Source organism: Gobio gobio (genome assembly GCF_949357685.1).
Source record: "Gobio gobio genome assembly, chromosome: 2".
Classification (NCBI taxonomy): Eukaryota; Metazoa; Chordata; class Actinopteri; order Cypriniformes; family Gobionidae; genus Gobio; species Gobio gobio.
Window position 1 is genome coordinate 51,157,014 of NC_137098.1, and position 22,029 is coordinate 51,179,042.

Sequence of the window (22,029 nt, forward strand, 5' to 3'; positions counted from 1 at the left end):
CAACTTCACTGCATGGAAATCTGCTTATTAAGCACTAAATGTATGCAAACATTGCCATCAACCAAATTATTTGTCAAAGAGCAATAATTTGATTTGTCAATAAACCAAAAATAAATGTATATAATAATGAACCAAGTCAATACGTTATAACAGATATTTAACAGCTGAGTTTGGGGAAATCAATTAAACATTGAGTCAACTGCATGCTACAATTCAAAGGACTAGTTCAATTTATTAAGTTCTTCCTTCCCATCGTATTGTGACTCAGACCTAAATATACAGCATGTACTTAACCATAAACTCAAACTGACAGCATAGAAAAAGATCACAAAAAAATAGGTGTGTAGACAGAAGAGTGGCATATTCGAAGGATAGCCATTTAAATTCATCTAATGAAAACTTAAAATGTAACTTTTTGAACCCAGTACATAAGTAAATACTATACTTGATTCAGAAAAAACAAGTATTAGTCTGGAAGAAGGGTAGAAGAAGGGTGTTTAAGCAGCTAGCTTTTGAAGCTCTCTTTTGCGAATGCTTCCTTCATTCCTTCATTCCTTCCTTCATGTTCAGAGAACAGTTTCGTGTTTTAGCAGTAGAGAAAAACTGCATTGGCCTGGATTTTGCCCCCCAAAAATTTAGCTTTTCATTCAGAGTTTTCTTTGATCTTTTGGGCTTTTGAAGTTGGATTAGATTGCTATACAGCACTTAAAATATACTAAATATTCACAGTATACAGTATATTCACCTTACCAAGTTGTGATTACTATATTTTTTATGTAATTGACATTATTATGACCCACTGGGTTGTATAAAACGAACTGCAACTTCACTGAATGGAAATCTGCATTAAAGTTAATTATTGCCATCAACCAAATTGTTTGTCAAAGAGCAAAAATGTAATTATTCAATAAACCAAAAAAAAAAAATGTAAATTATAATAATGAACCACGTCAATACGTTATAACAGACATTTAACAGCTGAGTTTGGGGAAATCCCATACTGTTAATCGGTTGAGTCAACTGCATGCTGCAATATAGGCTGCAATTCAAAGGACTCATCATTTTGTCCAGTGCAATTTTTTAAGTTCTTCCTTCCCATCATATTGTGACTCATACCTAGAAATATACAGCATGAACTTAACCATATTCAGACTGGAAACTAGGATACTGACAGCATAGAAAAAGATCACAAAAAAATAGATGAGTGGCATATTTGAAGGATAGCCATTTAAATAATGAAAACCTACTCAATAACCTACTAAAATTTAACTTTTTAAACACACTTAATAAGTACATACTAGATACTTGATTCAGAAAAACTAAATTAGTATTAGTCTGGAAGAAGGGTGTTTAAGCAGCTATAGCGTCTTCTATTTAAAAACTTATTTCTTTTGCGAATGCTTCCTTCATCACACGTTTTAATCCAATATTTCTATGTTAACATGTTGCAAGTATCTTCGTATGAGTATTACGTTTTTTTGTTTGTTTGTTTTTCCTCTAAAAATATACATTTAACATTTCTGAAGATACATATGTTTCACATATAATGCTTTGAAGAATTCCATAACATCATGAAACATTAATAAAATGTTTAACGTCAGGTATCGTAAGATGAACTTGACAGTCCTTGTAAAGTTTCGAAATAAATCTTCATCTGCCTTGAAATGGGTGATATTGGGAATCCTATCAGACCATTTACATTTGTGTATGTAGAACTTACATAGTAATATTATAAGATTTAATATAAAAACATGACTCTTTTCTATATCTTTTTTTGTCATAAAAAAAAAAGCATCTCTTTTCTCTATGTTAATTTTGGTTCCAAAATATTAAATACATTTCTATACATCAATAGCAATACATCAATCCAAAAGAAATTAACATACATACAGTCAAAAAAGATGCAAAATAGTTTCAGTATCCATTTTACAAAATACACAACATTCGGACAGATTGTTTAATATCTTCTTAAAAACAGTTTTTTTTTAATAAACTGTAGTTATAAATTTAAAGTATATTTCATTAACTTTATTAACACAGTATTTGTTATTATAAGTCCCAATCAATCCCCAATTTATATTCTCAAAATGGTCATTCCAAAAGTATTTATTTCGAAATGTTGCAGAGCAATGAATCAAACGTCTGAAAAATGTATTATTGCATTTGCTATCTTCAATATCAACACCATTAAATCTGTTTTTTAAACTGAATTTTTCTGAGGTTCACTGATGCCTCGCAAAAGTCTCAAAAAAAACTGGTGGTATTACATCAAATACAATACTATATTCTTGTGTAGATATTGGAATACCAAATGTCTTTAAAAATTCCGTATGTAAATAAATAGCCCTCTTCATTTATTAACTGGGAGACCATTAGAATATAATTTTTAACCCAATTGTCATAGAAGTTTGATTTATTCTTATATTTAGCAATTTAACAATTATAAGAAGCCGACATAAAAGAGCCTGACTATGAAAATTGGGTTACTGGGAGTTTGTTAACCTCAAAGTCACATTTTAAGAGGAACTCTGTACCACCAGCTTTTTCAAAAATAAGATTTGGAATTATATACCATAGCTAATCTTTATGCTTAATATAAAATTGAATCCAGTTCAACTTGAAAATGGTATTAGAAGTAACAAAATCAAGCACATTCAAGCCTCCATTGGTTAAAAGAATTACATAAAATATTTCTATTTAAATAGTGAGGCTTGCTTTACATATGAAATCAATTGTTTTTTAGAAAAGATTTTGGTAAATCTAATCCTTTTGCAGGATAGAATCAACGAGATAGTCCTTCTGTTTTGTACAAAAGTACTCTTCCTTTGAGTGACAAATCCCTCATGAGCCACATCGAATTTCTTTTTAATTTTCACCATAAGGGGTTGGAAATTGGATTGCACTCTGACTGATTTTTTACATATATTGATACCAAGAAAAGTTACTTCCTCTCTAACTAGGATAACTTCAAATTCGCTTAAAGAGATACTATTGTCTTTAAGTGGAAAAAATGTGCATTTTTTAACATTTAAAGATAAAACTGCTTCAGAAAATGTATTGAGACACTTATAATAAAAACATTTTAACCTGTGAAATATCTTTAAAAAAAATGGCTGTATCATCAGCAAGCTGACAGCATTTAATTTTTCCCCTAATTTTAATGCCTTGAAAAGAGTGTGAAGCCATCGTTTGCATGACCAAAAGAAATAGGAAGGGAGCTGCTGAATCTCCCTGTTTTATGCCCCGGGACCGGGAGTTCCCCATGGAAGTTTAACTGAACTATTACAGTGAATAATTACAGAGTTTGACCTTTTAAAGTACTGACAAAAACCAAAACATTCTAATAAATCAAATAAAAAATCATGTTTCACAGTATCAAAGGCTTTGTATATATCTATAAATATAGAATATAACTGTAATCAGTTATGTAATCCTTATAGTCAATTAAATCTAAGATTAATCAAATATTATTACTGAAATGTCGTCCTTGCATGAAGCCAGACTGACTATCATCTATAACTGTATCTAAGCATAACTTTATTCTTTGTGTAAAAATATGAGACAATAATTCATTGTTCATCAAGGTTGTCAAGAAGCAAACAATCCTTATTGGGTTTAGGTAACAATATGTAATTAACCCTTGACACATAGATGAGGGGAGCCTACATGTTTCTATAGCCTCCTCAAAAAACAATAAGAAGAATTCAGAAATATAATATTCAAATTCCTTATAAAATTGGTTTATATTTTGCCAGTATCTCTAACGCCATTAGACGGTTTACACGGTGGCCAATGATGTCATCAGTTGCGCGCAGCAGCTGTTCGTGGTTTCGTGCAAAGAACGCGACTGTATTCATTGATTGAGGTGGATATCCTCGTAATGCACAATTTGGTTTCTTTGCCCCAAATTCGTTGAAAATAAAGGCAAAGCTGCCGCGTGTGTTTTTAACTTACACTGGTGTAAAACTGCTCGTAAAAGGTGAGTGATGTGTGGGTATAGTTCAAGAGACTGTGCAGTAGGTAGCTGTTAGCTAGTCAGCTAATTAGCGAATTTGCACATGCCAGAGAGCGAAAACTGCCAAAGCAACCGTGAATTATTCGGCTTATAACGTCGTTGCAAAACACACAAAATATGTGTAGTTCTCTAGATATGACATGACTATTAAAAGCCTTTGAGTAGGCATGCTAGATATGAATCTGTATAATATATGTTCTCCGCTCATTTAGTTGTTTATAGTAGCATTGTGCATGAAAATATGTGCACATTTAATAAATCACGTTTTGTTAAACGTTGTTAAACAGATTGTTAAATTGTGAGTATTTATTCTAATACTTGCTTTCTGTCTGAAGTGTTCTGCTCCTTTGTATTTGATCATTTTAAATAAGAGTAAATGAGAACAGTATATATATAATTATTTTGTTTATATCTAAAATGTAAACTTTGCCAATCCCTATATATTATACAAGACCAGTTATCATTCAGTTAAAAGTAACACATCTGGATTATGCGAATTATCCGCCTGCATCAGAAACAAAATTCAGGGTACTGAATATACCCTAATTTACATTTTCACTCTTGCAGACTGCAAGCTGGCGCAGGTAGCAGGTTGCCAGTGGACTATGAGAGACAGTGGTGGAAGCCTGGCCCAGAACCGCTGGCAAGGGGAACTCTCCTTGACTGTGAGCCAGGAGGCCAGCAGTGTTGGGGGCATGGGAGGTGGTCTAATGGATCCAAACTCCCCTCCCAATGCCACCAGCCCCATTCACCTCAAACTAGGTCACAAGGAGCGAATCTGGACTGGAGAATACATAGAACCGGTAGAAGTTGATGAAGAGGTTGGATTTGATGAGACTGAAGAAGACATGGAGGAAGAAGAAGAACAGGATGAGGAAGAGATTGATTCTGAGTGTGCTCCCTGGGAAGAGAAAGATGAAATGGATGACTGGCAAGTGCCATTTGAATCACAACCGCAAGTCATGATCGCTAATAAATATCGGCAGCAGATGTTCTCACATGATGGGGAGCCCAAATTTCAAGCTAGAGACTTTCCTGAGAATCCCTTCCAGATTCGACTTCATGGACTTCGGCAGCAAAGGCTGAAGCGCTGGCAAAGACTGCGGTCTAGTGCGAGGTTACGCAACCGGCTTGTGCAGAATTGGAAAATGTGGAGACAGCGGGCGCAGTGGGTCGGCACCTTAGGGTATCGACGGGCAAGGAGGTGGCGCCAGTATAGCCTTTATGCCAGCAAGAGACGAGAACAGGGATGTGAAACCTTGGGCTCAACGCAGACAGGCTTGGAGACATCAAGTGGTGGAGAAAAAGGTGAGACTTTTCCTTTTCTCATTGTTATTTAGAGCAGGGTTTTTCAAACTGGGGTCTGTGGACTCCCAAGGGGCCGGAAGGAAGTGCTAGGGGGTCTGTCAAAAAAGTTTATAGAAAAATATAATTAATAAAAAAAAAAAATCATAAAATACATTTGATGAAAAAAATATACATTTAATCCAAATGAATAATAAATCTAACAATATACATGAAAATAAATGGCTGCCTTTTACATTTTAGCATAGGGGTCTCTATTATATTTGGCAATCTGTGGCATCTAAAAGATTGATAAACCCTGATTTAGAGTAAATAGAATTATAGTGAAAACTGCATTATATTAATGTTTGTTTTCTCTCCACAGAAAATATTTTTTTTGGTTTCAATGGTTATCATGGGGATTCTCAGTCACATTCAGTAGTGACTGGGGTTCGGGAATATCTTTCTATACCCTTGAAGCCCACCACTCAAAAGATGGAGATGGTCCTAACAGAGGAGCACAGGGCTTATGTCCAAGGTAAAACTTCTGTTGTCTAGAAGCTGCAGAAACATGTATCCTATGTCATATTATCTCTTTAGGTTATGATATGGAGGTATGTCCAGCATGTTTGGATAATATAGGATTTATGGCAAGATTGCAGGCTAAAGTGGATGTAATACTCCCAGAGGTGGATTAAGGTGGTCATGGGCCCCTAGGCTGCTCTATGTGGAAGGCCCCCCTTAATCATTATGCTTTACTGGAATAATGTATTTAGTGCCATACATGGTTCACACGCAAATATGGTGAACCATCATATATACACACACACATTGAGACAGCCAATACTACAGTGTTTCCACTACATTACTTCAAGTGGTGGACCACCACTGTACGAAAATGACCACCACACCACATAGGTAAAATGAGAAATTAAACATTACTAACAAAACGCAAATACAAACACACACGGCCCAGTGCTTAGAAGCAGCCTTTTAATTAACAGAGATGGTGGAATGATATTACCCTCCACAGAAATATGTAACTATAAACAGCAAAGCAACAGAATTCCCTGCATTCACAGTTCAACTGCAAGCTGGTTTAGCTTTATAAACCAACAGGTAGACTACAGCATCAGTGCAGAACACCCTGTTTTACTGAAGCAAAATCACAACATCATTACTGAGACACAAACCACTGTGCAATACACTAAACTGTGTATAAAACAAAGCCATAATAAAAACGGCGGGGATTCCCTCCATCTCTGCTGAGGGGACGCGGGTGCGGGCCGCCTTTTCACCGCTGGGCCGATCGTTTAATAATTGTAAGGAACGGTTCCAGTTGTCATTCCACTTGAGCCTGGTACGGCACGGCACAAATAAAAACCGTTCTCTGCCCGGAATTCTCGGCATGGCTAGCTAAAATGTTTGTAGTGACGTCGCCACAAATGTGTCACTTGTCTGTTGCCTGGCTACCAGTATCTCTGTTGCTGGGTAAGCTATTTGAGAGACGTAAATGCAGATTAATAATAAAATTAAAAATAACGTTACCTGATCGCCCTCAGGTAACGAGAAATACAGTCCACCTGCTGTGGATCTTGTCTTCGACTGGATGAAGATTCAGCAGCCTTTAAGTATCCAGTCAATTTAGGGATTTTTTTCGGTATATCTTGGTTACGTTGTTCTTTTTACCTTTGTATTTTCCGTTTTTGTGCTCCACTATTGTGCTTTCTTTCTGACATTTTGCCGCCATGCCGTCTTGGCCATCTAGCAATAGCAGTGACATAAATGAAAATGATTGACATGATTTGACCAGCAGCTGATTGGACAGATCTATCCAATCACCTGCTTATTGTTTCTTATGGGCCAATGAGGGTCTTTTTTTGTTCGCGCTGAAGTAAATTTTAAATAATAAAAAATATAGTCTGGCCTGAATACTCCTCACAGATTTTAGTGTTAAAATGGGAAACATTTTCTAAACTCTGCATGCATGCATTTTATTTCTCAGGTCTTCTTGACGAATACCTCCGAAAGTATGGAAGTCTCATTCCTGTACATTCCGATGATATTGTCGAGGAACTGCAGGGCATCTTTAATGAGGACTTCTCTCAGACTCACAGGTCTCACACATGCACAACCTCAAATACACTCTTTGTCTTTTAGTTCTTTGTGCATATATTGTGTATCACATAGATCTATAGAAGTAAAGCAAAAAAAAATTCTTTACCATGTGCCCACAGGAAAGTTGTAGTGCAGCATATAATTCAGTCCCACCAGAGGTCACCAGGGACTGCCATGGTGAAAGGGTTCCGGGTGAATTACAAGCGTCATGTTCTCACAATGGATGATCTTAGCACCCTCTATGGACAGAATTGGCTCAATGACCAGGTCAGTTTTGAGTTATAAATGAGACATTTAATTATTTCGTTTTTCTCAGTCCTGCTTAATGCACACATTGTTTTTTTTTTTCATCTGATTTCTTAAGGTCATGAACATGTATGGAGACCTTGTGATGGATTCGGTGCCTGAAAAGGTGAATATGTAATTCTTCTGTTCTGCCATATAGTTAATTTGTATTCACTTTTGTTCAGTGGTTTTTGTTGTATTTAATGCCATCTCCTTTACTTTTAGGTGCACTTCTTCAACAGTTTCTTTTATGACAAGTTGAGGACCAAAGGTTACGATGGAGTGAAACGGTGGACAAAGAATGTAAGAGAACTGTAAACCTCAGTTCACTACCATTCAAAAGTTTGGATTACCTTTCAAAAATGATTTTTTTGATGTTTTTGAAAGAAGTCCCTTATGTCAATCAAGGCTGAATTTATTTGATTAAATACAAATAATAAAAATGTAATACATTCCTGTGATGGCAAAGTTTTCAGCATCCAGTCTTCCAGTCCAGTCTTCAGTATCACATGATTCTTCAGAAATCATTCTAATATGCTGATTTGGTGCTCAAGAAATATTTCTTATCATTCGCAAAATTGAAAACAGTTGTACTGCTTAAAGAATTAGTTCACTTCAAAATGAAAATTTCCTGATATTTTACCCCCATCTCATCCAAGATTTTCATGTCTGTCTTCAGTCGAAAAGAAATTAAGTTTTTTGAGGAAAACATTGCAGGATTTTTCTCCACACCATTGACTTCCATGAAAACCAAATGTTGAAGGTCCAAATCCATGCAGTTTCTAAGGGCTTCAGAGGCTCTGAGTGATCCCAGACGAGGAATAGGGTCTTATCTAGCGAAACGATCGTCATTTAAAAAAATAAAATAAAACTGAATATACTTTTTAACCTAAATTGCTCATCTTGCTCTGCAGTGCACCAGTGATTGTGCAATCACATCATATACGTTACATTAGACGTATGCGGAAGTACCGCCCCAAGTGAATGTGCGAGAACTAATACAAAGGCCCTTTACCAAAAAACACTCCATCTTCAACTTCAAAATCGTCCGACAATCATTATTTTACCTTTTTTTTTGTTGTTGCTACAGTGCATTTGTATTAGTCTTCGCGTGTGTACTTTTTAAACACGGTGGCGGTACTTCTGCCTACGTCTAGTGTGATGTTTTCCAGGCGATTGCGGAATCACTGGCGAGCCGCAGAGCAGCACAGGATGAGCAATTTAGGTTAAAAAGTATATTCATTTTAATTTTTTCTTGAAAATGACGATCGTTTCGCTAGATAAGACCCTATTCCTCGTTTGGGATCACGCAGAGCCTCTGAAGCCCTTCGAAGCGCTTTGAACGTGCATTGATTTGGACCTTCAACATTTTGGAAGTCATGGAAGAAAAATCCTGGAATGTTTTCCTAAAAAAAACGTAATTTCTTTTCGACTGAAGAAAGAAAGACATGAACATCTTGGATGAGATGGGGGTGAGTAAAATATCAGGACATTTTCATTTTGAAGTGAAACCAATCCTTTAATATTTTTGTGTAAACCGTGATAGTTTTTCGTTAAAAGAACATAATTTATTTGAAATCATTATAAATGGCTTTACTGTAACTACTGTAACTTTGATCAATGTAGTGCATCATTGCTGCATAAAAGTATTTTATTTCTTTAAAAACAAATCTTACTAACCCCAAACTTTTGAAGATTCTCTTATGTATATAACAAGATCATACACATGTACTATCTGATAATAATTTTGTGGGTCTATTCTTCAGTGCTAATCCTTGAAGCAAATCTTGAACCTTTCTTGTTCTTGCTTTTTATTAACACAAGTTCAAACATGTTTCAGGTGGACATCTTCCAGAAGGATCTTTTGTTGATTCCCATTCATTTAGAAGTGCACTGGTCATTGGTCTCGGTTGATATTAAAAAGCGCTCCATCACATACTTCGATTCACAGCGAACTCTTAATCGCCGCTGCCCCAAGGTATAAGCCTCATAAAAATATAGTGTTTTATGTACTATAGTACAGTCAAAATGTTCTCCACAAATTTCTTTGAACCTGTGTGCAATGTCTAAAACAATATTAATAAAATCATAACCTATGTGTTTGTTTGAAATTAATCTAAATAAAGTGACCATTTTCCCCCTCCACAGCATATCTATAAATACCTGCAGGCAGAAGCCATGATAAAAGACAAAAGAGACTTTCTCACAGGGTGGAAAGGCTTTTTTAAAATGGTGAGTGGTGAGATACTTGTTGTGATGGCTCAATGTTGTTCAACTTGCCTTTTTTTTTTCTAATGCTGATCAAATGTTTGAATGACAGTTAATAAAGCCTTTCTTTTATGTTACAGAATGTTGGCAGACAGAATAATGACAGTGACTGTGGTGCATTTGTCCTGCAGGTATATACATACACCATTTTCATAAAACTGACCATGGTCTGGGGTTTAATGCGTGGTTGATAAGATTTAGATTTACACAATACGGCACATTTATAACTGTTTATTTATAGTAAAATCTAGACTAGGGCTGTACGATTAATCGAAAAATAATCAAAACCAAAATTCTGAACCTCTAACCGATGTATTTTTCCCATGTCGGTTTATTTCGGTTTTAGTCACGTGACTCCGCCTTGTCAGTCACATCAAGTGCAGTTTGCAGGCACACAGAGAGATGCAGGAGCAGTTATCTTTGTTTATAGATGCCCAGAATCACTATAGTAACTGCATGTTTTACACAGTTTATACAGGTAAGTTAATTGCAGTGCTTATAGCCTACGCGCTGCCACACACACAGACGCAAGCCCCGAAGCCAGATCGCTTTCACTTTCGTCCTTATAAAGTAAATGCGTTTAAAAGTTTGAACATTTAAAGCGAGTGTGTCCTATTCAAAAACAACAATACGGAAAACTTCTCCGTTCATTACTCAGCTTTTTTCTGTGACACAGAGAGTGCGCGCGCCCTGAAGGCAGACCTATTTCACCTGTGTCCTCACAAAACTTTGTCATTTGTATGTGGTTTAAGCCCTGCCAGTTTGCATATAAAAGCGATTTTAGACCATCAGATGTGTATTATGTCGAACTAATGCCTGATATATTGTGACAAACAAACACTCAGACTGAAGCTCGCACATCACGTGAAGATCACGCGCAGAAACGCAGTGTCAACGCTGTCCTGTGACTAAAGTAGAGTCACTAAAGTAGCTTCGAAACTCAACCGTTATAGGCATATATTTTAATACCTTTTGAAGTACAAACCACAGCTTCATATTCATAATGAATAGAGACGGTATGAGAAATTCACACTCACACACACACACATCCCTCTCTCATTAATGCATTCAAATTAATGTAATGTAGGCCTACTGTGTTAATTTATCTGTATCTGATGTACAACAAGCAGAAATCTGCCCCATAGACAATAACTGCTGAAAGTGAACCGTTCCCTTCAAGTATTTTAAAATCACAAAGAAATGCACTTTTTCATTAAAAAAACTTCCACCTTTAATAATATTTACAGTAAAAACCTTATGATGGAAAAAAATGAAAAGCAAAAAAAAGAGCTATCGTAACCGAGGTAAAATGTTCAGTTAATCGAGGTTTTGATTTTTGGTCAATTCGTTACAGCCCTAATCTAGACTTTGGTGGGTTGAAGTGTTTAACATGCTTCATCCAAATGCAACAATCTGTATTCCACAAAGGCACTGAGAAATGTTGTCAGAATATATGTTGTTTGAGATAATACAGTCTTGTCCTTAATTCTACACACAAGATTGACCATTTATTTCTCTCTTTATTGTTTCCAACTCTTCTTTAGTACTGCAAGTGTCTCGCATTGGGTCAGCCCTTCAGCTTCCGTCAGCAGGACATGCCCAAGCTGAGGAGACTTATGTACAAAGAACTGTGTCATTGCAAGCTCTCACTGTGATTTTTGTGTAAAGACTGCACAACCAGTGGGGGAAAAGATACATTTGTCCAAAACGCCTGAGAGACTTCACAATGAGGATATTTCATCCTCACTCACGTTTATTTTTTATTTTGTATGACCTTTTCAGTTGGTTTCATACTGGAGCCCAACATCTTGACTGTCTTGCCCTTGTGATATACTGCCTAAGTGGAACATTCTGTTTTTGGTTTTGTATTTGTTCTGTGCATAAAGATGAGAGAAACTGTGTCCTGATGCAAGTGATTAATCCTGTCTGCAGTTTTGTTTTTAATAAATCGTCTTATGAAAATAACGATCAGGGTAATCATCAGAACACATCAATTGATGTTCTTTTAGTCACATTGCAATTAATAATGTGATATTTTGCAATGGCTGGGATTTATTATGGGGGGGTTACTGAATCAAGAAAGATGAATCAGTGTGGTATTCTCATCATTTTATTGCTGTGTTCACCCTTATTCAAACTGGAAATAATCCCAGTAAGCTGTTTTTATATTTATCTCAAAGCATATTTACATGACCTATTAAATGACACACTAGTAACAATAGCTGTGAATCATAAATGACTCGCTTGCAACATTTATGTACAGGAAAACAGCTCTTGGGTAATCAGGGAAGGGTTAGCGCTGACTATATTTTCTGGAAGTGAGCAAAACTTTTTATATTTAAAATATGTTATATTACTAATACAGAATTGTTTATTTATCATTTAAAAATGTAGATTCTGGAAAACCAAACCACATTTCTTAGAGAAAAGATAAAGTTGTGGTTTACATGGCTAACAGGGTTTTCTTTTTCCCCCGCCTTCCAGTTTTTTTTTTTTTTCGTGACGTATTTAAACAGGCACTTAAAATAGGGAGGTACCAATCGCTTCTAGACCAATTGGACGTCTCGTTGGGCGGGACTATAATCTGACTGAACGGGACGCTGTCCAATCAATGGACTTTGGTCGTCGTCACGCTTTAAGTATTTGCGCGTTTCCGCCAGTCTACAGTCCTTTGTAATAATGTCGTCTGAACATGAAGATAGGTAAGGAAACGTGTGCGAAGAATTTTTGTGTGTCTTTATAATTGATGATCTTTTTACGGGAAATGTTTGTTCAGTATTACTGGTTTCACATGATTCGATTGAAAATATAGATTATTTGTCTTTCACCAGCGTTTAAAAGGCTAGCATTATCAGCCGTTTTGGCACGTTCGTTCTCTCCCTGTTCCCGCCTCGTGAAAATTACCCCGAAAAGTGCGTTTTTTCGCCAGGTAGTCCAAGTACCATTCGTTTTAGTTTAGATTATACCGTTAATGTTTATTTGAAAGCAGTTTTAAATGGTTTTTGTAACGTCTATTCGACGTTCCGTTAGAATGCCGGTTCATGTGACGCAACGTGTCTCACGCGCCTGTTCAGTTCCTCGTGTGACCGGCGCGTCCATGCGGCACATGGTCGCTCCCTTATCCTCGTTTTAAATAGATTACCTACATTTTTAACGTTTATTGTAATGTATTTTTCATGATATCCCCGCATCAAATGCCATTTAAGAGTAAATCTGTGTTTTGTCCGCAGATGTAGGCCTACAAATGTGAATATGTAGGGCACATGGCCTTCCCTGGGCTAGACAATGGAGCGATCTTGCGGTGTAGGCCCAAGGCCTATTCTCACATAGGCCTCTCTTATTTAAATGTACGTAAATTGCATCAGATGCTGTTTATTATTTTAAAATGTTTAAAGGAAAACTATGTCGTCGGTGAAACAATTATTTGTATAATGTGGGTCTAGAAATAAGTGTGTAACTTCACGTTGATTGGTATAATACGGAGTTGACTCGCGGTAATTTATACCGCTCTTATAAGAGTAACATTGCAGTGATCGATGTTTCCGACGAATTACTGGAGCCACGTTGTTAATGGCGCTGCCTGAAAATGGCTGCCTCGGTCATTTTCTTGATTTACGATGTCAGTTCCTTAAATGTTAGATATCGCTGTTTTATAAATATGAATCGTTATCCCAACCGTCGTGACTTCCGTGGAAGCAAAATTTGATATTAGGCAGAGTGACAGCATCGGTAATCGTTCACTTTTATTTTATGGGAAATGATCCAATGCAAGCGAATAGTGACTGAGGCTGTCATTCTGACTAACTTTTTTTTTTTCTTTTCCCCACAAGTCATCATGAGTCTGAGTAAGTTTTCGTTTTACTTTAACTTTCTCACTCTTTTAAACATTTAACAATATATGAATACATATATGGGATGTTTGTGTAGATAAACCCCAACATTATAGGGGCCTGAGTGACTGAAGTATCGGATAAGATACTTTTCATATATCCCCACTGTGGGGATCATAATTGTGAAATTAGTTATGTCAAAGCTGTACTAATTGCAGCCTCTCATTTCAGACCCAGAGACAATGGCCCTGAAGGGATGGAACCAGATGGTATCATTGAGGTGGGTGGCTTTTTTTTTAAGAGCATTTAATTTCTTAATTATATTGATATAAGAAACTATTTATTTCTTAACTCAAATTAGCAACTTTTTTTTTAACAGAGCAACTGGAAGGAGATCGTTGATAGTTTTGATGATATGAATCTGCGAGAGGCTCTTCTCAGAGGAATCTATGCTTATGGTTTTGAGAAACCTTCTGCCATTCAGCAGAGGGCAATTCTCCCTTGTATCAAGGGTATGTAGAATGTAATTTCTGTCCATCTATGCTTGGTCCTTTTTAGTTATTGAATTGTAAAATCAGTTAAGGCATGCCCTTATCAACTGGGCAAGGCTGTGTCTGCCAGTGGCACTTCGACCTACATCTGGTAAGGGCAGATTAAATAAAGCCTATATTCATCCCAGTCAACTCAACACAGTGAGACATAGACTGTTTCATGGTATGGGCACAAGTGCTTTCATTACTACTTTTAACAATGCAGTCACTTTTAAACTCCATGTGATTGAATGGCCACTGGTTAATATTCTGTCACTTTCTGTCTGTAGGTTATGATGTCATTGCACAAGCTCAGTCTGGCACAGGAAAGACGGCCACGTTTGCGATCTCCATTCTGCAGCAGGTTGATGTGGAGCTGAAGGCTACACAAGCTATGGTGCTGGCTCCTACCAGAGAGCTGGCCCAACAGGTGAAAAGCATTACTCGTTCAGGTTTGCTATAGCGCACAGGTTCTGTCTTTTGTTTTCTTCTGTGTCACCAAATGAATAGTGTGGAAAGTGAGCTTTAGTTTAAGCATATCCCCTATCATCTGGGCAAGGCTGTGTCTATCAGTGACACAAAGTCCTATATCTGTTAGGGGCAGAGGAAATAAAGGCCGTATTCATCCCAGTCAGCTCAACACAGTGAGACATAGACTGTTTCATGCTATGGGCACAGATACTTATCATAGTTATGATTCACCAACCATTTTGTTTCATGAGCACAGGTGGTTTTTCAGAGTTTTTGTTATTGCTAAAATGTCTTTGTCTTCCTCAGATTCAGAAGGTGGTCCTGGCTCTTGGAGACTACATGGGGGCAACCTGCCATGCCTGCATTGGTGGCACCAATGTCCGTAATGACGTTCAGAAGCTTCAGGCTGATGTGCCCCACATTGTGGTTGGGACCCCTGGCCGTGTGTTTGACATGCTTAACCGAAGATATCTCTGTAAGTACAGATTATGGGCACTTGTTTGATTTATACTAGCGTTTATTTTCTCAAATTCGTGCAAAGGTTCACAGGTTGGTATTCTGCATGCCTAATGTGTTTGACTTTTTCATTTTTTTCATGTTACAGCTCCTAAATATATTAAGCAGTTTGCGCTGGATGAGGCAGATGAAATGTTGAGCCGTGGTTTCAAGGACCAAATCTATGAGATTTTTCAGAAGTTGGCCACAGATACTCAGGTGAGCTAATGCATTTCACTTTACAATATTTTGGTGCCCACACCAAAGTTCCCTCTCCTACCAGCTTTCTATGCTGTTTTGGGAATCATGATCTTTGGTAGAGAAAAGTAACTGCTCTCCACTATGATTGGGCTCTTGGGTCCCTCTTCATGACTATTAAGCAGCTAACACTTAATACTTTAAGCATGTTTTTAATTGCAGTTTAACTCCTGGTTTCACAGAATAGGTTTAAGCCTAGTCCTAGACTAAAATGAGCCATTTTATCTGAAAGCAACTTTCACTGACATCTTAGTCAATGCCACCAATGCACACCAGTAATTACGGCATGTTTGTAAAAGATACTTAAATATCCTAATTAAACTAAAGCCTAATCCTCGCTTAATCTAAGCCCTGTTTGTGAAACCAGGTCACAATTTCCTCCACACCACCATAATCAGCTTAGCTGATTGCTGTAGATTTGACCACGATGACTAAATTTGTTACTTTTTCATGTTATAGGTATCTGTAGGTTGTGGTTGATTACTCATTTTGCAAGCTGTAAACCTTATGCACGATTTTTCTTTTTCCCAGGTGATTCTTTTGTCTGCCACCATGCCTCAGGAGGTGCTGGAGGTGACTACAAAGTTCATGAGAGACCCTATTCGTATCCTAGTTAAGAAAGAAGAGTTGACCCTTGAGGGTATCCGGCAGTTCTACATCAATGTTGAGAAAGAGGTGAGTGAAGAATTTTAGGGTAAAGAGGAATATTTATTACTCAAATATGTTCATTTACAGTTTGTGACTTAGGTTGTAATGCTGTTTTGTGATGATCCCCATGCGTGTCAACTGATCCCAGACACTCTGCAGTGCTCAATGTCTGATAAGCGTTTTGCTTGCCAGTGCGTTTTGGGCCTGTAGGTCTCTGGGAACATGATCTTGACTTGAGTCTGAAAACAGCACCACCATTTGGCAGAGCAGGGTTTTTTTCCTTCTCCATTTGCTAAGCTGTTTTCTGTCTTTCAGGAGTGGAAGTTGGACACATTGTGTGATCTTTATGAAACCCTGACCATCACTCAGGCTGTAATCTTCATCAACACTCGCCGGAAGGTGGACTGGCTGACTGAGAAAATGCATGCAAGGGACTTCACTGTTTCTGCACTGGTGAGTGATGGTAATAGGCTGTGGTGTCTATAGTTCTCCAAAATGCCTTTTGGTTTATTAACTTTTTTTCTCTGACTTAATAGCATGGTGACATGGAGCAAAAGGAGAGGGACGTCATCATGAAAGAGTTCCGTTCTGGCTCCAGCCGAGTCCTCATTACTACTGACCTGCTGGTAAGCAGCCTTTCATCTTGTCACACCAAGGATCCCTCTTCCACCAGCATTCTGTGCTGTGATGGGAATAAAGTTCTTTGGGAGATTATTCTAACTGCTCTCCACAGTGGCTGGGTCGCCAAGTCCCTCAACACGACTATAAAGCAGTTGACATTTACTTTTTTAAAAAAATTAATTTGGGTTTGCTAGTGACCGCTTTTGTGTTAATCCGTTACCATTCCTGACTGTACTCAATTACTTTCAGGCAAGAGGCATTGATGTGCAGCAAGTTTCTCTGGTTATCAACTATGACCTTCCAACCAACCGGGAGAACTATATTCACAGGTGAGTCTAAAAGCTTTTACTGTGGTTGTCTGATTCATGTATTTGTTCCTGTTGTATAGTAACTGTACTTTATTTGTGTAGAATTGGACGTGGTGGACGTTTCGGCAGAAAGGGTGTCGCTATCAACATGATAACCGAAGATGACAAGCGCACACTCCGAGACATTGAAACCTTCTACAATACTACTGTGGAGGAAATGCCCATGAACGTTGCTGATCTGATCTAAGACCCCTGACTTCTTCTTTCCTCCTTCCCTACTTTTTTTTCTTTTTCTTTTCCCCCCTCCCCTCTTTAGTCTCATTCCAACCCACATCCCTTTTCATGCAAATCCCTCACAAATCAAGTACTGATTTTTCTGAGGGTATGATTTCATAAATCCAGTATGTTGTCCACATCATTGAATACTCAATATTCATAAGGTTCATTTAATTTTGCCCATTTTAAATGGTTCCATCTAGTGATCAAGGAGGTGTTGCAGGGCTTATTTGCATGTGTGGTGTAAATGTTAATGCACTGACTGGCATAATGGATTGGAGACATGCCCTGCTTTTCTTGATTCGTGTTGGTTTAGCCATATTTGAGATGTGACTTTAAATTGGAAGTGTTTTTCTTTTTCTTTTTTTGTGGCACAATGCAAAGGATGTAAACTATATGATGGTTCATGTTTTATATGGAGGATTTGGACTTTTATTCCAAAATGCTAGTCACTGCCATTTTTTCCTCTTTTTCTGAAGCATCATAGATGGTTTAGATCTGCTTGATTAAAAAAGATGCTTCAGTCCAAAAGGAAGTTGGTCTGTGAAAACAAATCGGATTCTAGAATTGAAATGTGGTAAAGTGATTCTCAAGCTGTCCAGTTCTTCGGTTACATCTTTTGTGTTGTCCTGTGTGCGTGGCTGTAGCTTTTTCGGTTTTTGTAAATAGGCTTTACTCTGGCGGGATGAGTGGCTGAAGGCATTAGAAATGAATTTGGAATGGTTGGTATGACTGGTTAATAACCCACCATTGTATTGCCTCAAGATTTTCTCTGCATCAAAGTCCTATTGAGGAGTGTTACTCCTATAACCTACCTCACCAAACTGTGTTGGAGGGGTCTAAATATGTAAAGGACCAAACTGCAGTAGTAGAGTATATAGAGATCATTATGTCTTCGTATTGTTCAAAAAAATGCCTGTCTTTTGTTGGGTGGGTTTGGATGTGGGGTTTACATTTGGGGTGGTCAGGGCTATTTTTTTAAACAAATTTATTACAAATGTGATAATTATTAACCTTTTTGAGACAGAAGCCATGTATTAAATCTTTTCTACATTGGACTCTGTATAGTATTTATTTTAATGGTCTGAAATAAAGGTATTTCCCATTTTTAACATGCTAAGTTGCCTCTTACTCGTTCATTGTCTAATTTTACAATAAATCAACTAAATCTGTTAAAATAAAAATGTGAAAACATTAAATGTAATGCATCAATGTTCTTGTCCTGGTTGAGCGTGTCCTACTTTCTGATGTTTAATGCAGCAAACCTTTTTGCTATCCAGCATTTCAATCACTCTTTTTGGCCTCTGGCTGTTTCATCGTTTGTAGGGTTTGATATGCTAAACGTAGAAACACATTGCAATTAATGTTTTGAAGTGTTAAGTGCATTATAAACATACATTGTTTTGCTGAAACATTTGATACATTTAAATATTTAGACATTAAGATAAATGGCATTTAAAATGTGACTGCATATCTGTTTGAATTGGTTTTAAAGGCTTAAGTTCGCCCAAAAAGGAGAATTTTGTCATTACTCACCCTCATGTTCCTAACATGTAAGACTTGTTCAAATCTAGACACACCCTAGCGGCAGCAAATGTAATTTGCAGCCAGGATAGTTTAGCAACTCTCCGTTGGCTTGAGGGCTGGAAAAACCAAACACTGGTCAGGCCAATCACATCGTGTATAGAGTCGGTGGGCGGGCTTAACATAATGACAGTTGTGACCATAGATTTCCATAATAAAGGCTGGATGTCTCGTGTGCGCTGCTGGCCAATGGAGGTCGACGTCTGCACCTGGCGGCCATCTTGTCACAGGCAGCTCGCTCACTCGTAACATTGTTTTCATGGGTGCTTGCACTTTTTAAATAACCATAACTTGCTCAATTTTCTACCGATTTTCAAACTGTTTGGTTTGTTATAAACGTCAGAGATGTAGTTATGACACTGTATACTTATGAAAAATTATTCATAATTTGTTCAAGCATCCATAATTATAGCCACGTTAATAACGTTCGTAAGAAACCAAACCATTTGTAAATCCGTCAGGATTTCAGTGAGATAAGAGTATTTGTGTTCATGCAGATCATCAGGTACCACAGAGCCCTGCCTGTGACAAGATGGCCGCCGGTGATGACGTTAGAGACTCCGCCGTAAGACATCTAGCCTTTATTATGGCTATCTATGGTTTTGACGGTTTCGACTTCCAAGTGGTAACTTACTCGTAAACAAAAAAGCTGGCGAACAGCAGACATTCGAATCCGCTTTGGCCGCTTTCTGGAAGACTTGAAGTTAAGTTTCTCTTTGAGAAAAGAACGGCACTGAAGTCATTCTTTAGAAAGGAAGATGTGTTCGGAGGTTTGCCGACCGGATATATGGCGAAAGTTTAATCTCTCAACTACACTGTAAAAAATTTCCCTGTAAAATAACAGTAAAGAGCTGGCAGCAGAGACGCCAGCAGTATACCGTATTTTTTACGGTAATCATATGTAAAATGACTTTACGGTAGTAGTCTGTAAACCAGGAAAACAGTATATTTCTGTATTTCTATAATTAACAGTAAAGAGCTGGCAGCAAAGACGCCAGCAATATACCGTCATTTTTACGGTAATCATACGTAAAATGACTTTACAGTAGTTGTCTGTAAACCAGAAATACAATATATTTCTTTAGTCGCATTGTTAAATGATTTCACACTGTTCACAATGTAGTCGCACTGTTAAATGATTTAAATGCAGTATATTTCTGTGATTATTTGGAAATTACAATAATATTGTTTAGGTTGTTACTTTAACTTCTCACAGTTTACTGTAGACAGGCACAGTAGATGTGCCTGTCTACAGTAATATGTGAGAAGGTCAATTTCCAAATAATTTCCAAATAATCAGAAATATGCTGCATTTTTTTTTTACTGTATTAGAAATACAATAGATTTAACAGTTTCATATCATGCAATATTGATAACAATTAACTTTATTATTCTCGGGGCTAATTGCTTAAGATATGCATTATTGTGAATATTATGCAAAATAAGCAATACAAACTTCAATATCAAACACCTTTATTCCAAAGAGCAATGTCAATATCAACATGAATACAAAAACAAAAAAAATAGAAGAAAATAAACATCAAAGAAGAGATTTCTAGTAGCAAACAGAAACAGCCTAGTGTCTGCTTTAGACTATGGCAATAAACTTAAAGGGATAGTTCACCCAAAAATGAAAATTAGCCCATGATTTACTCACCCTCAAGTCATCCTAGGTGTATATGACATTCTTCTTTCAGATTCTTCTTTTCATTTCATAATGCTTACGCTATGTCTGACGAACGTAACTGGTGTCAGATGTAGCGTAAGCATTTTGAATTGCGAGAGGCACAACACTTTTCCCATTAGTTGAAAAAACAGAAGGCGATTGGCCAGAAGCTAGATAATTTACATTTATTTATAAAGTTTTAAATATGGATATTTTTCTTACACAAACGCATCGATTCACTTCAGAAGCCCTTTATTAACCCCCTGGAGCCGTGTGGAGCAGTTATATGATGAACAGATGCACTTTAATGGACTTAAAAAACAGGAAAAAAACAGAACAGTCACTGCCATTATAAAGCTTGGAAGAGCAGGACATGTTTAATATAACTCTGATTGTATTCGTCTGAAAGAAGAATGTCATATACACCTAGGATGACTTGAGGGTGAGTAAATCATGGGGTCATTTTCATTTTTGGGTGAACTAACCCTTTAAATTCTTAAATTGCTCGTCAGAGACTGATCTTAACCCTAACCAAACGGGAAGGGTTGACTAGATAGTTTACTTTTTTTTATTTAAGACATAAGTTTGAAGACTTTTAAGTCACTATTAAGACTATTTAAGGAACATTAAGACCTTTTTGATTATATGAGTAAGAACATTCAGCATACAATCATCGTTGGCACATTTTTGGGGAAAAAAAGCCCACAGGCTCATGTTTTTCCTCTTAAAATAGTCCTGTGAGTTAGATTAAAAGTCAATTTAAAAGATTTTCATATGTAATCTGCAATGTATTCTCTGCTGTCTGTAAAAATATACGTTCATTTTGAACATATGCAGAATTGGCAACATTTGGAAAACAAACTTAACTACATTTTGAAAATGTGCATTAAGGCCATTTTGAAACTATTAAAGTACAGTAGAACATTTTGACAGTATGCATCAATAAAAAACATTTAAGGTTCATTTCATTTCAGGTCACCTCTTCAAATTGTCCTGTGAGGTAGGCTTGTATTTTTACCTCTTAAAATAGTCCTTTGAGGTAGGTTTGTGTTTTTACATTAAGGATCCAGGAGAGATGACCATCACTTTAGTAGCAGCTGTTCCTCTCTGCAGCATTACTCCAGTGTTGCCACTGTCAAACAACAAAAAACAATCATAATAATAAATAAACTATAACATCAGGAATGTACAGTATACACTCCAAGCTAATGGTTATAAAGTTAATAAGTTCTTTTGTGGCTTAATTTGGCAATGCTAGACTGTCAAAACAAAGAGAGCAAGATTAAAGAGCTCACCGATCTATATGAAGTTCCATTCAAAGTCATGGAGATTCTTCATTAGTATGGCGACGTGTATATTGACTGAAGAAAAC

General features: G+C 37.0%; 2 protein-coding genes across 4 annotated transcripts; both read left to right on the top strand.

Annotated features, from left to right (window-relative positions):
• The first annotated feature begins 3,820 nt into the window (after nt 1–3,820).
• Nucleotides 3,821–12,184, top strand: senp3b (SUMO specific peptidase 3b). Its single transcript, XM_079841464.1, has 11 exons — nt 3,821–3,979; nt 4,583–5,323; nt 5,685–5,837; nt 7,305–7,416; nt 7,537–7,684; nt 7,782–7,829; nt 7,928–8,005; nt 9,543–9,680; nt 9,851–9,934; nt 10,051–10,101; nt 11,515–12,184. Exons 2-11 carry the CDS (start codon nt 4,621–4,623, stop codon nt 11,623–11,625), a joined length of 1,626 nt encoding a protein of 541 aa, XP_079697590.1. The 5' UTR covers nt 3,821–3,979; nt 4,583–4,620; the 3' UTR covers nt 11,626–12,184.
• A 423-nt stretch (nt 12,185–12,607) lies between these two features.
• On the top strand, nt 12,608–18,916 carry eif4a1a (eukaryotic translation initiation factor 4A1A). Of its 3 annotated transcripts, none has more exons than XM_079810242.1 (12): nt 12,629–12,672; nt 13,201–13,317; nt 14,019–14,080; nt 14,180–14,312; nt 14,621–14,760; nt 15,108–15,276; nt 15,406–15,515; nt 16,086–16,229; nt 16,518–16,655; nt 16,739–16,828; nt 17,073–17,152; nt 17,234–18,916. In XM_079810242.1, exons 3-12 carry the CDS (start codon nt 14,057–14,059, stop codon nt 17,376–17,378), a joined length of 1,173 nt encoding a protein of 390 aa, XP_079666368.1. In that variant the 5' UTR covers nt 12,629–12,672; nt 13,201–13,317; nt 14,019–14,056; the 3' UTR covers nt 17,379–18,916. The 3 variants fall into 3 exon arrangements, with proteins under 3 accessions (XP_079666367.1, XP_079666368.1, XP_079666369.1); XM_079810243.1 differs by lacking the exon at nt 13,201–13,317 and adding an exon at nt 13,801–13,815 and having other exon boundaries at nt 12,651–12,672; nt 14,032–14,080; XM_079810241.1 differs by lacking the exon at nt 13,201–13,317 and having other exon boundaries at nt 12,608–12,672.
• The last annotated feature ends 3,113 nt before the right edge of the window (nt 18,917–22,029 follow it).

Bases quoted from the DNA above. Each gene is read 5' to 3' on its own strand.
- senp3b (XM_079841464.1), top strand. From the start codon at position 4,621: ATGAGAGACAGTGGTGGAAGCCTGGCCCAGAACCGCTGGCAAGGGGAA. The intron at 5,324-5,684 runs GTGAGACTTTTC...TTCTCTCCACAG, and splicing joins ATCAAGTGGTGGAGAAAAAG to AAAATATTTTTTTTGGTTTC. The intron at 9,681-9,850 runs GTATAAGCCTCA...CCCCCTCCACAG, and splicing joins TTAATCGCCGCTGCCCCAAG to CATATCTATAAATACCTGCA.
- eif4a1a (XM_079810241.1), top strand. The intron at 14,313-14,620 runs GTATGTAGAATG...TTCTGTCTGTAG, and splicing joins AATTCTCCCTTGTATCAAGG to GTTATGATGTCATTGCACAA. The intron at 16,230-16,517 runs GTGAGTGAAGAA...TCTGTCTTTCAG, and splicing joins ACATCAATGTTGAGAAAGAG to GAGTGGAAGTTGGACACATT.